The sequence below is a fragment of the Heliconius melpomene genome, chromosome 8 (assembly GCF_056956725.1).
Source record: "Heliconius melpomene rosina isolate 202511_hmr_F chromosome 8, ASM5695672v1, whole genome shotgun sequence".
In the NCBI taxonomy this organism is placed as follows: domain Eukaryota; kingdom Metazoa; phylum Arthropoda; class Insecta; order Lepidoptera; family Nymphalidae; genus Heliconius; species Heliconius melpomene.
This window is the reverse complement of record NC_140396.1, coordinates 5919169-5936548: the sequence shown is the minus strand read 5'-3', so window position 1 is coordinate 5936548 and position 17380 is coordinate 5919169. Positions and strand designations below refer to the sequence as shown.

The 17380-nt window shown below is 33.8% G+C and overlaps 4 protein-coding genes across 6 annotated transcripts in view; 2 read left to right on the top strand and 2 right to left on the bottom strand.

Moving 5' to 3' along the window:
* The first annotated feature begins 983 nt into the window (after positions 1-983).
* Positions 984-1592, top strand: Nxt1 (NTF2-related export protein 1). Its single transcript, XM_085189461.1, has one exon. It carries the CDS (start codon positions 1098-1100, stop codon positions 1512-1514), a length of 417 nt encoding a protein of 138 aa, XP_085045587.1. The 5' UTR covers positions 984-1097; the 3' UTR covers positions 1515-1592.
* Positions 1587-4658, bottom strand: LOC146536862 (lipopolysaccharide-induced tumor necrosis factor-alpha factor homolog). Its single transcript, XM_085189460.1, has 3 exons — positions 4018-4658; positions 2014-3939; positions 1587-1829 (listed from the first exon to the last, which is right to left on the bottom strand). The coding sequence occupies exons 1-2, from the start codon at positions 4422-4424 to the stop codon at positions 3825-3827; spliced, it is 522 nt and encodes a 173-aa protein (XP_085045586.1). The 5' UTR covers positions 4425-4658; the 3' UTR covers positions 1587-1829; positions 2014-3824.
* A 92-nt stretch (positions 4659-4750) lies between these two features.
* mr (anaphase promoting complex subunit morula) lies at positions 4751-7566 on the top strand. Its single transcript, XM_085189456.1, has 2 exons — positions 4751-4851; positions 5048-7566. The coding sequence occupies exon 2, from the start codon at positions 5159-5161 to the stop codon at positions 7487-7489; it is 2331 nt and encodes a 776-aa protein (XP_085045582.1). The 5' UTR covers positions 4751-4851; positions 5048-5158; the 3' UTR covers positions 7490-7566.
* LOC146536859 (putative Rho GTPase-activating protein CG5521) overlaps positions 4978-17380 on the bottom strand; it is a 32678-nt gene continuing 20275 nt past the window's right edge. For all 3 annotated transcript variants that reach the window (XM_085189444.1, XM_085189446.1, XM_085189445.1), the window contains 11 exons: positions 16773-16928; positions 15647-15872; positions 15149-15287; positions 14902-15010; positions 14315-14475; positions 13369-13587; positions 13098-13224; positions 12422-12577; positions 11580-11738; positions 11239-11497; positions 4978-10858 (listed from right to left, as the gene is read on the bottom strand). In XM_085189444.1, coding sequence (XP_085045570.1) covers positions 10716-10858; positions 11239-11497; positions 11580-11738; positions 12422-12577; positions 13098-13224; positions 13369-13587; positions 14315-14475; positions 14902-15010; positions 15149-15287; positions 15647-15872; positions 16773-16928 — 1854 coding nt within the window. In that variant the 3' untranslated portion in view covers positions 4978-10715. The remainder of the gene's footprint in view (positions 10859-11238; positions 11498-11579; positions 11739-12421; positions 12578-13097; positions 13225-13368; positions 13588-14314; positions 14476-14901; positions 15011-15148; positions 15288-15646; positions 15873-16772; positions 16929-17380) is intronic.

Here is a 17380-nt window from a genome sequence, read left to right as displayed (position 1 = left end):
TGCAGCGTTATTATCAAGTGGTGTACGGGCGCGCGGCAATATTACAGTTGAAAAAAGATTTCAAAGGAGGCGGACGCTTAAGCTTTTTGTTTAAGATGGACGACAAAAAATTACGAAAATAATGTTGATGTAATATGAATGATATTACTCCCACGGAAAAACAATATTTTATACATAATGTTTTTGTCAGCATCACTTTAAATGAAACCACAGTTTTAACTACTCTGTAAAAGCTTAATACATTTTTTTTCTCAAAAATGAAGCCATTAAATTTAAAGGAACACCGCCGCACACGCCTCATTCCGAAATCGAGTCGTAGGTGTTGACGTTATTGGTAATTGGTATCAATGCGCAACTGCGTCACACAAAATACAAGTATGGATAAACATCGTGAAATGAAAATAAAATCCCACGTCCAAACTGTTGACGTATCTTGATTAATTTCTTTAGGTTTGAAATATATCGATATATATATCGTTTGAAATATTTTGCCCTACCTTTATAGTGTCGAAATACACGATATAAACGGCCATATATTTTTTCTAAGTAAATATAGAAATATGTTTTTTATCGGGACATATGGGGCCTGGGTGATCTTATCAGGGTTTCTTCTTTCCTTCAAAGGTACGAAACTCTAAAAAACGAAAGCAATCCTACAATATCCCATTTTGAGCCGACCGAAAAATGGTCACGTTATGTATTGGATGGAGTCAAGCATATCTGGACAATCTCTCTTTAATTTTTATATATTTACTACTGCTAATGTAATTAAAATTATGTGAAATTGTACTATATGGTTCAAAAAAAACAAATAAGTCTACTATAATATTAACGATAATTTATCGATTTTATAAAGGTAAACATCTCTTATAATCCCATTGCATATTCTGTTTGCTGTATAAGTATATTGAAATGTGAAACAAATACAAGTTGACACATGACTGAAGTTAGTAGATAACTACATAAGTCATAGACTATAGAATATAATTATATACATATACATACATGTTACAACACAAGTAAATAATAACAATTAAAGGAACGTTTTCGCATTTAACCCGTTATCGGAAATTAATAATTATTTATAATATTATACTATGGCAAGTGAAGTTGCTTTAAAAAACGTAGATAATGCGTGTGAAACTGCAGAGGAATTTACTAAAGTTTTCTACAAACAAGTCGATAACAGTAGACATCTAACCTCAAAGTTATACCTTGACACTGGACTTTTAGTGTGGAATGGAAATGGAATTAATGGAAGTGACAATATTCAAAAGTTTCTCATGGACCTGCCAGCTAGCAATCATATCTTAAAAACTTTGGATGCTCAACCGATATCTGAAAACCTAGTTGCTAATAAATTGACTTATATGATTCAAGCTTGTGGAGATGTTATTTATCAAAACGACGATGTGAAAAAACCATTTCAACAAACATTTTTGATTGTAGCTGTTGATGGCAAATGGAAAATAGCGTCAGATTGTTTCAGATTGCAGGTGCCATACAATCCTTAGTATATAATTTGATGTGGAAATAGTAATAAAATAGGATAAGCTGATATATTTTTGTTAATAAATAAAATTACATGACAATTAATTATTTTTATTTCGAATAAAATACCTAACCATATCAAAAAAACATAATTTTACACAACTTTAAGTAAATACTTAATAATAAATCTAGCCCCCTCAGAAAACATATATCACCATACTACTTAAAATTTAGAATAACTTCCTAAATAATAATTACAGTTAGAACAATAATGATCCGCTGTTTTGAATGTTGTTGTCATATATGGAAGCGCAGATAAACAACAAATCATGCACCACCTGGAGAAAATCAGAATTATGATCTTAATTTATGAGTCGTATAATTTTATCATAATAATAAGCATTTACAATTTTGTATACTTATTAAAATTAAATAAATTTTATTAGTAGTATAAAAGCTTATTTTTTGGAATATAAACATACGCCTATGCATTAATATTTTCTAGTCAGTTTCAATACTTACAATGTTAATCCACAAATAAATCCGGCCAACAAGTGAGTTTTTTGAGAATTAACAAATTGTACTGTTGTTAGGGTTCTTTTGTGACAACTCGGGCAGTCAGTGTATATAGGTACATCTTTTAATGTCTGGTGAACTATAACTGTTTGATGTATCACAGGTTGGTTAACCACTAGCGAGTCAGCTATTGTGTCAGTTGGTGAATATGGAGGCGGAGGCTCTTGTGGTAGATGTATTGTCTGAATTTGTACACCTGTTTGTCCAATATCTGAACTTAAATTACTAACACCTCTATTATTCATTGTTTTTAATATATGTATAATTGTTACTAACAAAGTCACATATATGATATTTTATTGATTAGTTATGGCTCAGAACATTACTTTATCTGTCACACATGTTATCTTATCATGTCAAAGAGATATGATATATTTATCATTTTATTATAAGTATAAATGTAAGTACTGGAGTACTTATGACTAATATTTTTTAAAATATAACATAGTAAGCTTAAAAGGAAAAGAGCAAAACAATAACAGCTTTTTTTTATATTTAATGAAGACACAATATTTGCAAGGGACTGCAATGTAAATATATGAAGTGATTAGTGACATTTATATTGATTAAGATTTTTATAATTAGTGATAACTCTAGATAATATAAATGAATTTCTAGCCACCTTTGCAACGTCGTAAAAATGTATGCCCAAAAAACTATTATGAAGCATGTATAAAAATATCATCATATAAAATAGTCACCATAAATAATTAAAAACTAATTCTAATATTTAGTTGAGTTAGACCTATATATATGTAATAGTATAAATAATTGGAATTAAAATTAATATTTTAGCTGCCATAGTAAATTGGGTAATTATACTTGTTGTTTAAATATCATCAATAAAATTACATTTTAATGAAGTATTCAAAATTTACAAAGAAAATATTTTTTGTACATTTTTATGACACAATAGTATAAGCATCACTGAAATTTGAGAACAATTTATAAATAAAGGCTTGAATTCCAATAATAACAGATTTAAATATTCAGGACAATATCACAGTTTTTATATTAATAATATACATATTAGGATTATATGAACTGAATACCTCTAAACCTACAAAGCATTTTTATTTTTTTTTGGATGGAATGCTTGCCAATTATTATTAAATTTATTTTCTATGTCCAACTAATTTCTAAACATATGTTCATTTTAGAAACATATTTATTATAAAAAGAGTAAATCGGAGTATAAAATAGCAATTATTTTTAACATTGCAGGTGTTTGATTTTACAGATATAATATGTTGGATTAGAATAGATTATAAGGAAAAAATTATAAGAATACATATAATTTTAAACATTTAAGTTGTTAATTGCTTACTTTGCTATACAAAAATATCATCTTATTTAACTAATACCTACAAACCTTAAAAAACACAAATATATAAATAATTTAAATAGTGTATCAATAAGAAAAACAGGGCCACCACCCCTATGGTCTTATCATGAAAATATACAAACTTCAATGAAATACTTTAGGCACTAACATATTAGCTACAAAACTCTCTGTTATAGTATTGCAAAATTAATTGTTCTGAAATTATATTCAAACTATTGTCATCCTCAGAATCCTGGCCTAATGCCTGATTATTATTACGTCTAGTTTACACCAATAAAATTCATTCAAAATAAATATTACATTTTTGTACAATAAATGTGTGCAACATTTGTTGTAATTATATACCTTATATAATAAATATTTTGTGGAGATATTTTAACAGAGACATTTTTATAGTCATTATGGGTCATTATTAACATTTGTTGCTTTTGCCTATAAATGTACTGCAATTTGGACAATAATGCTCAGCATCCTTAAATGTATCAAAGCAGTAAGGTACAAGTCCAAGACAGCAAAGTGAACACACCCTGAAAATTAATAAAAACAAAACATTAATAATCTCATATCACCAAAGCAACAAAAAATATTAGGAAAATAATACATACATTGTTATCACACAAATAGATCCAGCCACAAAATGAGTATGCCAAGCAGTGGTGTAAGTAACTCTTGTTGTGACAACTTTCCCACAGTTATAACATGTAACAGTTGTAGGTTCAGTTCCAACAGCAGGGGGTATTATCACTCCTACAGGTACTGACATACCAGGAGGAGGAGGTGGAATGTCACCTGTTTGAGGTTGAGAAGTAGTAACAACTGTGGGGTGTGGATAAACTCCGGTAGCAGTGAATTGTTTTGGCTGTGGGAAAGCTCCCTCATGACCAGGATACGATTCACCAGCAGGAGCTACGAAACCGTATTGAGGGTTACCTACAACAGCGGAATATGGTGGAGGAAGATCATTTGGATTTCCAATTGGAATAGTAGTGTTCGGAGGATAATTTGTAGCCATATTTAAGTATTTATAACTTTTATAACTACACAAGAACCAATATTTAAATCAAATATAAGAAAACACTAGAAACTATAGAGAATAATGTACAATGTTTCTTGCAATAAAACTAATTCAGATATATTTAATACTTATGTGGATTGTGGTTAATGACAAATAACTTCATAGACAATAAAATTATATGCGAGACTTTTTACTTTTTTTATCACAGGTTATCAAAATCAGACATCATAATATATAAAACTTTAAAGGTTAGATATTGTTAGCGTACAAGTGTAAAAGTGGGTAGATTTAGGTGAAAAAAAGACAATAAAAGCAGTGGAATTGTGTCAAACGGACACAGTTGCTTGAAGGCGGAAGTCCTAATTGGAAGGTATCCAGTGTGTACTGTTGTTATCGAGTGATACATGTCACTTATTGTAATTACGTGGGTATATATATTCTGTGCTCTTTTTTTTTAAATTTGTGTCAAAGTATCAATGTCAATTGACATTTGACAATACCCGATTAATAATTGTTAACCACAGAAAACATTTAAACATTTAAAATTCAATTTTCCATTATATTATTTAATATTTACACTTTTATAGTATTCGTTTAGTTTGTATTGAATACTCTTTCAGCTTTCTTCTTTAAACACTGAAGCGGACTTAAATATTTCAAAAAGAGGGACCTTTTGAATATTGAATATCTATAAGAAATATTATGGTTTAGAATTTAGATCAATTCTCACAATGAGCAATAAAAGGGATGATTTAAAGCTTTATTGGAATAAAATTAATTACGCTTTTCCAATTTTAAATGATACTTTATTTACCGATTGTACTGAAAGCGAATACGAGGAAATTCAACAAATAATTACAGGGCTAGGAATTCAAATAAAGGTACGAGATCTTATTTTAGTTCACATTGAAAAATATATACGACAACACGTTGCTCCATCATTCTGGGCAAAATTTACAAAAATAGAGGAAGAAGTGAAAGGATTTCAATTATTTAAATCGGCAGTAAATGATCTATATGAATTTGTGTCAAATTTTTCTCTTATATTATCTAATCTAACTAATTTGAACAATGTTTGCTGCGATAACAAGCCAATATTTGGGGAGCTAGATGTTGTGTTAGGCTTTAAGCAATTGCTGCGAGCTACACTTCTATCACAACTACCTCTTGATTTTCATGTTCTAATAAATCATTTCTATAAAGTTTCTTTTAATGTCTTTGATAATGAATATGACAATTCTGATATGGGTGAAGATGTTATGTGTTCGGGCTGCTTTAATGATTACTCTGACTGCAATTGTGCATATATAGTAAAAGTGTTTCATAGTACAAATCGTAAACTTATGGAGCTACAACTTCTAGAGAGACTGACTGGTCAGGTTTTGACAAATTTCATACAAATAAGAATTGAAAGCCATATACAGAAACTATGTACAGGTACCTTTGACGTCTCTCATATAAACTTTTTGGAAAATTGGTTAGATACAACTGTCATGTCATGGTTAATAAGAATATATTGTGCAGGTTCATCCAAACCTCCACCAGATGATAAAAATATATTGAATGCTATTTCGAAATTTAAACAAAAGTTGAGCTATTATTTATATCACAGCTATACTAAATTGAGAATTGATCAATTGTTTAATATTATTATTGAATATCCTGACTCTCAGCCTGCTATTGATGATATTAAGTTGTGTTTAGACAAAACAGATTTACGTTCAACTTTAAGTAAAAAATTACAAAATGCCTTAGAAACAAGATTATTACATCCTGGTGTCAACACTCCTGACATACTTACAGCATATGTTTCTACAATAAGGGCTCTAAGACATTTAGATCCATCTGGTGTAATTCTAGAAACGGTTACAAAGCCAGTACGTAGCTATTTAAGAAATAGAGAAGAGACAGTACGCAGCGTTGTTAGTAGCTTAACTGAAGAGGGCGCTGGAAGTGAATTAGCTGAGGAACTAGCTAAATTTGCAGCAGAAACTGATAATGAAAATGAAAAGGAGGAAGCGTGGGATGAATGGGTTCCTGATCCTGTAGATGCTGATCCTAAAGTGAATTCCAATGATAGAAAAGCAAATGACATCATATCTATGCTTGTTAATGTTTATGGTAGTAAAGAGTTGTTTGTTAATGAATATAGAACACTCTTGGCAGATAGATTATTAGCTCAAAATGTTATAAATACAGAAAAGGAGATCAGATATTTAGAGCTCCTTAAGTTAAGATTTGGAGAATCCCAATTACATTTTTGTGAAGTCATGTTGAAAGATGTGTCTGACTCAAAAAGAATTAATGCTCTAATACAGCAAGACAAAAATTTTGAAGCATTGAGTGATAAATTCTCATCGAATGCTATGATTTTATCTGCACAATTTTGGCCCCCATTTAAAGATGAAAGCTTAGAACTACCAGGAGAAATTAAACAACATTTTGATGCATATACAAAATCATATGAGGCTTTGAAAGGAAATAGGACTCTCAGTTGGAAACCACATTTAGGTAATGTTAATATTGAAATAGAAATAGGTGGTAAAAAGTTAGATTTAGTAGTATCGCCATTCAATGCCACTCTAATTATGCATTTTCAAAACAAGCCTGATTGGTCCCTTGAAGAATTGCATCAAATTATGAAAGTACCCATTACCATTTTGAGAAGAAAAATATCATACTGGCAATCAATGGGTATTTTATCAGAAAAAAGTACAGATTATTATATATTAGTGGAAGGATCTAATGCAAATAAATCTCACGGAGCAACTAGTCAAGTACAAGAGATGATATGTGAAGATGAAGAGACTGAGAGTGTAATGGCATCGGCGCATGATCAAAGAGAAGGGGAGTTGCAAGTCTTTTGGTCATACATAGTGGGCATGTTGACAAATTTAGATTCTTTACCTTTAGAGCGAATACATCAGATGCTCAAAATGTTTGCATCCCAAGCACCTGGTACAGAGTGCAGTCTTCAGGAACTAAGGCAATTCTTAGATACTAAAGTCCGTACTCATCAGCTAATTTTTCAGGCTGGCATGTATAAATTACCTAAATCTTAGTAAATGCTGTGTATTCATTTTAAAATTATATAATAAATTGTAAAATAAATTAAACAATGTTAATCTATGGAAGAATATTTTCGTCTTTGTTGTAGTTCCTTTCTCTCTTCTCTAAGATTTAAATCTACAGATAAGTTGTTCAGTCAAAAGTCACCACAGTGCCATTACAATGTTCAATAAACAAAATGTTTTTTCTGGTTTGGTCTAGCCTAACAAGGAAGTTAGTGCAATTGGCATTTTATCATAAGATGGTAAAAAAAACAAGTTATTAAAGTTTAACAAACTTTATTTTTTTATATATATAAAATTTGGTTATAATAATGTCTGTGGGGTTAATATCTGGGACAGTTATTGTTAACAATATGTGACAATTACAAAGCCTTAGTTTATTGTGAACAAAAAATATTAGCCTACAATACCGCCAATGTGTAAAATATAAATTATATTTAATACTAAATGATCTAATACATATATGTTGTCAGTCTTAATGTCTATAAAATACTGTTAGAATGGAAATACCGTAAATAATCAAATAATAAAATTTTGATACATGCTAAAAATACAAAGCAAATAAATTTATGGAATGCATAAATAAAGGACAAGACTAACATAATAATAAAATACAAGCAGATCAAGACACTGTAAAATGTAAATCTCAAATAATTTAGGGACTTTCAAATTTTTTGGAATGTTTTAACCAATTCATATAAACAGCAGGTATGTTATAGAATACTGCAAACGTAATCAAAACTATTGGATATCTGAAATAAAACTATCCATAGTTTCGATTAACCATACCCCAATCTGATATTAAAATTTCGAATTATTTATTTTTAACGAGACATATCCTGGATTTTGCTGAAGGGGCGATAAATAAAAAAAAATACATTAAAAATCTAATAACAATTACCGAAACCGATATAGGATTTTTCTTATGTCCGTATACAGATATGAAATGTTACATCCATAAGATCCCTGTTATATATCAACAGAAGTAGAATATCATGCAACAAATAAAAACAGACGGTGCGCAAAACAAAACAAAGTTGAAATTTTACTTATTTACTTCGACAACATAAATTACTAATATTCGAATAGTGGTCACCCTACAACAAAATCTACATGTGAACTATACTAACAAACTATGTATAAGCAATGAGTTTGCAAGGATGAATTATATTAAAGCAATTATCATTAAATAAAATTTAGATTAAAAAGTCTCTGTCACATTGGCAGACCTTAGTTTGTATTGTTATTAGCTTCAAATACTTAAATACATTGCAAACAGCTTTTTTAACAGTTTCTACTACAGACATATCAGCATCCCAATGGCATATTAGAGTATAACAAGATGTAAAATATTCCACAACTACTTGAGACATCGTAAAATAAGCCGATGCTTTATATTAGAGCCACATTTGAATAAAAAAGATTCCATCACAGTACATAAATAAATAGTATAGCCTGCAATAGATAAAGCTCTACAAGTAGTTTACATATGTACAGACAAACCAGTATTAGATATTTTCTGAGAACACCCAACATTATAATATATAATATGCACAATGTAAAAAGCCTAATCAGAAATTTATCATGATATATTGTTTAATTAAATTAAATTAATACAAACAATATATTTTAGTTAAAAGTAACCATTAAAATTGAGAACTCAAATATTTTAAGCTAAATAAAATATTTTAAATAATAACAATACCAAAAATATCAACTGAATCCATTGTAATATAATAATGAAGTCATATTTTATTATAAGCTAGATCTAAAAACTGCATTTTTTTTGGTTTAAGAATTAATCAAAATATTCCCACAAAAAACTGTTGAAATTATAAATACTGTTTATATTAAAATTTAAATGCAATATAAATCTATGCTTATGTTAACTTACATCTTAAATAATAAATTATTAAGTACATAAAATTCCAAATAAGTCCGTTTGTTTAGCGCTAACAATCTCATCATGGACGACTTTTGTTACACTGACTATAACATATTAATCAAATCCCTTTTGTGTACAAGTTAAGCAATTAATTATTTAAAATAACAATTAAAATTATATTTCGTTAAAACAATGGTATAAACTAAAATGTTGTAATCTCTTTAAGGTTTAGTTATTATATTAAGTATTACGCATACACAAACTATTATATACAATAATGCAAATAATATTTTTATCAATAATTATAATCAATATAACAATTAAGCATCAAATAAAAAAAAATCAAATCAGCTTCACGCTGTATCCCGCAGACAGCATAGCAGGTAGGCAGAGGGAACCTCGTGTTAAGACACTCCGTTCCCCACTTGACATGAAAATATTAAATAAATATTTCCTTTCCTCGAATGAGGATCGAATCCACAACCAGTCGATTTTGCAGCACACTTTGTGCCCCTGCGCCACGACTGGCCTCAGTTTTTGATTAACAGCATTTTGAATTTGAATATATAAAATGTGTATTTGCGTATATTTGTAAGTATTTACTTTACTGTTTACATGTATATTCATTTAAAGTATTAAATATCTATATAACCATTAATATCGTTCTGTGATCTTATTATCTACATCGTATATTTACAGTATATAGTTATAGTTCAAGGGACAGCACAAGTGACCTAACATTATTATATATTTTTTTAACTTCACAGTGTCAAGACACTCCGTTCTCCAGGCACCGCCCAATTTTTGACATTGCGTGTTCAGTGGCGACTCATCTTCCTGCCAGAACGAATAAATTAAAATAATTCATTATCCTTATTTTTAAATATAAATTATTAATATATGTTTGCAATTAAATTAAAGTTAGGTCACAGATTCTGTCAGTGATATTTAATAGAAATTAATAGTTTTCTATTTATATGAATGGGCGTATCTGGTATGGTATAGTATGTTTTCCAGGGGGGAACCGGTATCAATTTATAAAAGGCTTTTAGAAGCAATGTTTAACATACGTAATGACATAATTATTTTATAATGTAGCAACACTAAGTGCCTACATAAATAATTTTTCAAGTCAGGGCTAAAATGATTTTAACTTTTAAATAAAAATATGCAATTTAGTAAAAAAAAATCCAAATATATTTTTTTTAGAAAATTCCAAATCTTTCAGCCTTAAATTTTTGTTAGCAATAATTTTGATACAGGCACTATTCTAAGGTAGGCAAGTCTCAATCGATTCCCCCCTTCTTACGCTCATGCTTATATGGGGGGTGCTCATCGGTTCTGTGTCTGTGGGGGACGTTTGAAGGGTCCCAAGCGCTTGGTAGGTCGTGGGGACACTGAGTGCGGCTCGTTGGAGCTCCACGATGATGCACCGTGGTCTATGAGAGCGTTTGCTAGTCGACCGCTGTTCTGATCTGTAAATTGTTATTCAAATAATGCCGTATAAAATGTGAAAATAATGATATATTGAAATGGAACTAAAATTGTCACTTGGGAAATGTCTATAAATATATTTAATATTTTATTTTTTACAAAGTGTGACTGACTGACTGACCACTGATTGTGGGTTCTATCCACTCGAGGATACAAAATATTTATTTAAATTTATATTTCCGTTTCTTTGCTCTGTGTCAAGGCAAAAAAGCGCGGCGTTGAGTTCCGTCACTCAACACGCAATGCCTCCAGAATTCGGTGGAAAGTGGGGAACGTAGTGTCCTAATACTAGGTTCCCTCTGCCTACCCTGCTGAGTGTGAAGCTGATAATTTATCTAGTATGATTATATAAAGTACATACCAGTGGTGCAGGTCTGCGGGGCGGGGGCAACGGCGACGGGCTCCCTGATGCGGGTTACGAAGGTCTCGAAGGTGGCGGGAAGCGTGTGGTGGTGCACGAGTGCGTCCAGGTCGCGGGCGCGCTCGGAGCACGCGTGCTGGTACAGCGGCATAGTGGCGCGTACTGCCCGCCCGCCCGCGAACGCCGCGCCACGCACCAGCGCCGCGCCGCACGCCGCGCCCACCACGCACTCCTCCCAGAGGGGCCCGAATACTGCTACCTGGAGTGGGAATATATAATAAGGGGAGGCTGATTTATGGTAAATGCAATTTATATAGCATTGATTACAATCATCTACTCACATCTGGTTTCCTGGAGACAGTGCAGCGCAGCAGGCCGCCGGGCAGCGGGTACAGCACGATGAGCACGTCGCAGAACTGCGTGGGCAGCGTGTCGCGCTTGTAGGGCCGCCAGTGCTCGCTCCACACCACGTGCACCTCGTCGTTGCCGAGGTGACGCGTCTAAGAACATTTAATTGTTATATTTTATTTTAACTTTATACGGTATTCCGCATATAAAAGGGTAAGCTGAGAAAATCTAAAGAGCCTGTTGAATTTTCATGAAATTTCATGTTGAGTGACGGGACGCCACATTTTGTCTCGTCATCAGAGCGAGGAAACCTAAATTCTAAAAGGTTATTTATTACCAAAAATAAACAGTTTGTTTACAACACCAACGGACGCAAAAATTATGCGTTAAAATTTTATGCGATTATTTATGGAACTTATCAATTAATAAAAAAAAATGTACTATTTATAGTAGTTTATCAGGACCATATAATCCAATTAAAAAAATGTAATATTCCATTGAGAAATACAAATGACGCGAAAGAGAAATCTTACTAAGCCTTCTTTTAAACAAAAGAAAAACATCTGACGTAAAAATAATGTAATGTGCGACCAATTCTTCAGGTGTAATAAACGACTTTTAAAAGATTTACACGACATCTACTTGAACAGCAACCGCATAATTTTCAAAAATTTGCGAGATTGGTCCCAGAGCAATGAAATGTAAATAATTTATTCTTCCAAGCGGCAATCGAATCTACAACAGTATAGACAGATGCTGACCCGGTAAGCTATGATAAAAAAAATTAACCAGCTACAAAAATAGACAATAAAACAAAATCTCAAATGAGGTATACCTTATTAAGTATAGCATCGGGCGAGTCAGCGGGCATACGCGTGGCCACGTGGAACAGCGCCTCCAGCGTCAATGTTGCTATATACGGAGCGCTGACGCCGCCACCCCCGCCCCCGCGGAGTCCGCCGGTGAAGCCGACGTGGCTCTCCAGTTCCACCTGAATTATTTATTTATTTAACTAATATGGATTAAATATAAGAAACAGAAGATACGGTGTGTAATTCTATTGTAACGAATAATTAAAGGAAATAGAATATAAACTATGTTTTTAGTTTCAAGCTGTATTCTGTATATAGCAGGATAGGCCGAGGGAACATACTCAGGTTAAGACAAGTTGTTAAGACAAGCCGTTCCCCACTTTCCGCCAAATTCTTGAATTGTTGTTGATAGGCGGAACTCAGTTCTTTGTTTCGTTATTAAAGTGAGGAAATTAAAATATTTAATATATATTTTAATTTCCTCACTATACATCGGAGTGGGAATTGAACTCACAACCATCGCTTTTACATTTGGACGTTTGTGCCTCCGTTTTGTACTCACGCTTTTTCGTATGAGAACATATTAGCCTATGACATATTATAGATATATTTTTTATGAGGCAAAATATTTTTTATATTTCTGTAATTACACGTTAAGACAATTAAATTTTCTATATAAGAAAGAATGAATTAACTCACCTCCCACGCCAGAGCGGCTAAGAAGGCCTCGTATGCAGGACTACCGCAACGATTCGACAGTATTTCATTACGCGTCTCCTGCCCCTTGCCCACGTAAATTACAGCCACTTTGTGGGTCTCTCGGCACCTGTAATTGATAATGAATTAAAAAATGCAGCTTCACGCTTTTCCCGCGTAGCATTGTAGACAGCAAGTAATTTAGTTTTAAGATAACAACTCTAGGTACTGTAAGCGGAGAAGAGACGAAATAACCAGTTTCATTACAACATACCGCTGCTGATCAAGGTTCCGCAGCTCGCGCAGCAGGCGGTCAGAGCGCCGCAGTAACTGCGCGTGGGCGCGCCGGGACGCGCCCAGCGTGCCCAACTGCGCAATCAGCACGCGGCTACGCGCCACCGCTCCCCCCGCGCTTCCCGGGCTCCCTGCGCCTCCCGCGCCCACCGGGCCGCCCGCTGGCGGCTCCCAGCCGCTCTCCTCGCACTCTTCGTCACTGCGTTGGTATTATAAATATGTATGTTAAACATTCTTGTGTTGTGTCATTTGAACGTAGCAATGTTTCCATCTGCCCCCTCTTGAAAACTTTACGCTTATAATATCCCGCATATAGCAGAGGATGCAGAGGTAATCTAGTATTAAAACATTGTTTTCCCCACTTTACGCACAGTTTTCGTGGCATTGCGTATTTGGCGATACTCAACGCCACTTTTTGCCTTGTTACCAAAGCGAAGAAATTAAAATATTAAATAGAATCAAATCAAATCAGCTTCGCGCTGTATTCCGCACACAGCAGGATAGTCAGAGGAAACCTAGTATTAGGACATTCCGTTCCCCACTTTCAGCCAAATTCTGGAAGCATTGCGTGTTGAGTGGAAGAACTCAAAGTCACGCTTTGCCTCGATACCAGAGCAAAGAAAATGGAATTATAAATTTAAATAAATATTTCATTTCCTCGAGTGGGGATCGAATCTACAACCAGTCGCGTGTACAGTCACACTTCGTGCTCCTGCGCCATGAATGGCCTCTAAATATTAATAAACTATAATTCATTTCCCAAAGTGGGAACTGACCCCACAACTGTCGTATTTAAAGTCACACGCTTGTACCATTGCGCCACGACGGCCTAATTAGGTAATTTAAGTCGTTCGGGAATTTATTTGGTTTTGCTCGCAATTTGGTATTTAGCTAAGGGACATTTATATTCAATGTCCACAACTAACCTGTCCCGGTTGTTCAAATAGTGTCGTTCGGCGTTGCGATGCGCCACCAGCGCGCATACGAGCTCGTCCTCGTCGCCTGGCGGCAGCGGCGACGCGCCCGCTTCGTCCAGGCGCCGCCCGCACGTCACCTCGGGGGACGTGTGACCGATGTAGGCCAGGATCTGGTAGGAAATCGAATTGGTTATAAAACAAATAAAAAAAGGAAACCTACCTACCGAAGGAGGTAGTTGACGCAGGGGCACAAAGCGTAAGTGTAAAATCTGGTTCGATCGACTGGTTGTGGGTTCGACCACCACTGTTGAGAGATGAATTATTTTTTTTAATTTATGTAATATTTATACGGTGAGTATCACGGAAATACGGCGGAAAGTAGCGAACGGAGAGTCTTACCACTAGATTTCCTCTGCCTACCCTGCTATGTGCGGAATTTGATTTAATAGGAAACATCTGGTCATTTAATACTTGTTATATTAAATTATAAAAGTTAAATTATATTGCATTATTTTTTAAATTTTTGTCTAGTATATATTTTAATATTTCGTTTTAAAGTTTACCAGACAATTCAATAAAATACAATACATTCATACATGATCCAACTGATATTTGTCTGGCGGTGAACTTTTATAATCAGGCAAAAGATCAGGCGGCAAAGGTGGTGGCAGTGATGATAACGTTGTATCTCTTGGACAATCAGTGCTGTAAAATGTTTAAAAAAACGGTTACAAATAAAACTGTTTTGTTGATTTTAGATTTGAACTGATATCTTGGCTTGTGGGTATTTGACAAAACAAGAAAAAAATAACTATAATAATATTTTACAACAAAATAACTCACATAGTGGGCAATGGCAGCGGCTCAAGTGGTTCGGAGGAGGCGACAGAGGGGTCATAGTACAAGGCGGAGGCGTCCCAGCACGCTTTGCCGCAGATATCGCGCAACAACACACGCACTTGACGATCTGACGTCATTAGACCTGAAAGTATTTCAATTATTTATAGTTTCAAATATTCAAGTATTACAATTACAATATAGCAAATTTATTGAGATATGTGATAGTCATTCGGGAAATGAAATATTTTAATATCTTCATTTTTTCATTCTGGTAACAGGCAAAGGATGGCGTTTAGTTTCGCTAGTCAACGCATAATTTTTCGAGCGGCGGAAATTGGGGAACTGAGTATCTTAATTCTAGGTTCCCTCTGCTTATCCTGATGTATTCGGGATTCAGTTGATTTTAAGCATGTAGGATTGACGATTATGATCGTTAAGACACTTCGTCCGTCTATAGACGGTATTCAACGCCATGCTGTCTTGCTACCAGAGCACACGCACCTGGCGTGGTGGCCCCGCACGCGTGGCCGGGCAGCGCGGGCAGCTCCACGAAGCTGGCGAGCGTGGCGTCACTGAGACGCAGCAGCTGCACGTGGTGCGCGGCCAGCACGGCGGCGCCCAGTTCCGCGCCCAGCCCGCTGTCGTGCTGCTCGCCCACGCTCGACGACACCGCGCAGCCGCCCCACAGCGGCCAGTGCCCCAGATATAGCACCAGTTGTGAGCATATCTGCGACGAATTGTTAATACTGCACGTTAGACACATTTTAATAAATATTTTTTTGTGCTTAGCACTTACTTGACTATCAGCCTAATTTTCGAGACATTGTTGGATGTTGAATTGCAGAGCTTAATGTCGCGTTACTTACAAGGTTGGGAAAATGAAAATGATTCATTTCCTACAAACTTTACAGTTTGAAATTCAACAGTTCATAGGTCGTAAAATTTCATAGTTCTTAAATCTGGATTATACATAAGGCTTATATTTTAGATTTAGCGAGAGTTAGTATGAAAAAATGTGAATATGTGGAACTCAACGCCGCACTTTACTTCGTTATCTGAGTGAGGAAATAAAAATATTGAATATTCCATATTCTCGAGGGGGGAGTCGCTCGCTTGTGGCCCTACACCACGACAAGTTTAAAGGCTTGAAAGGATCCAACGAACTTAATAGTTTTAGTTCGGTTAATGCGATAACTATAACACACTTATTATAAATTAGCGATCTGCTCGCCGCTTCCCCCACTAGAACTACATAATTTTTTATTTACTAATCTGAATTATTTACGTATTCTAATAACATTTTCATTCCATTTAAATCCATATATTGCTAAAGTTTCAAGCCAATTGAATAATAAAATTATTTTTTAGCAATTTTATTTGAACTAAATACTCTATATCGGTACAGCTTTTTAATTTATGAACCGATGTAAATTAAAAAAACCCTAATTTTTAAGGAGTTTGCCAAAAGTAGTGTAAACTGCACTTAAATCTGCTTAGCCGAGCAGACAAACAGACAATTTAAAAATCATTAATAGTTTTTCTGATTTATCTGTCATGAAGAAAAACATATCCCTCTATAAAACTATAGGTAAGTAGACAATTATGAACAGTTTCAATAATTACATACCGTTTGGGCCCAAAGTTTAACATCAATAGTGGAGGCTGGTGTAGATTTTGGTGCCAAATTATCTAGTTGAATATTAGGGTCAAAGTCTTCATCAATTGGCAATGATAGCCCTTCTATATCAGATCCATTTGTTCCATTCATAACTGCGTATAGTACCTGCAAAATAGTTTACTTTAGACTTAAGTTTTTTCGTTACTTATAGCTAGCAAGAATTTAATTGACAAAAAATATCATTTAAGATTGATTAAGACTATTATGATTAAGAAGGCTATAAATATTGTAAGCTAATTTTTTATCTATATAATTAATAAAATTTGAAAATATTAATTGACTTAAGAACAACTATATACTTAAGTTACAATTTAAATTTTCAAATCTCAGACAGACAGAAATCAATCGCATTTGTGTATAAATTAGTCAATACAAATTTTGTTTCTTTAAATATAATTATAAAATTAAATTAAAAGACCTCACCACCCTCAAAGAGTAAAGCTAAAAGTTACAATAAACTAACTACGGACGGAACGGAACTAATTGTGAATAGATGTTGTGAAATATGAACCTACAATTAACTTATATTTTTACTATGCGAAGAACCTTACTTTTTC

Excerpts from the sequence above, each read along its gene's own strand:
- Nxt1 (XM_085189461.1), top strand. The coding sequence starts at position 1,098 with ATGGCAAGTGAAGTTGCTTTAAAAAACGTAGATAATGCGTGTGAAACT.
- LOC146536862 (XM_085189460.1), bottom strand. The coding sequence starts at position 4,424 with ATGGCTACAAATTATCCTCCGAACACTACTATTCCAATTGGAAATCCA. Across the intron at positions 3,940-4,017 it reads TCTATTTGTGTGATAACAAT|GGTGTGTTCACTTTGCTGTC; the intron begins GTATGTATTATT and ends ATTAATTTTCAG.
- mr (XM_085189456.1), top strand. The coding sequence starts at position 5,159 with ATGAGCAATAAAAGGGATGATTTAAAGCTTTATTGGAATAAAATTAAT.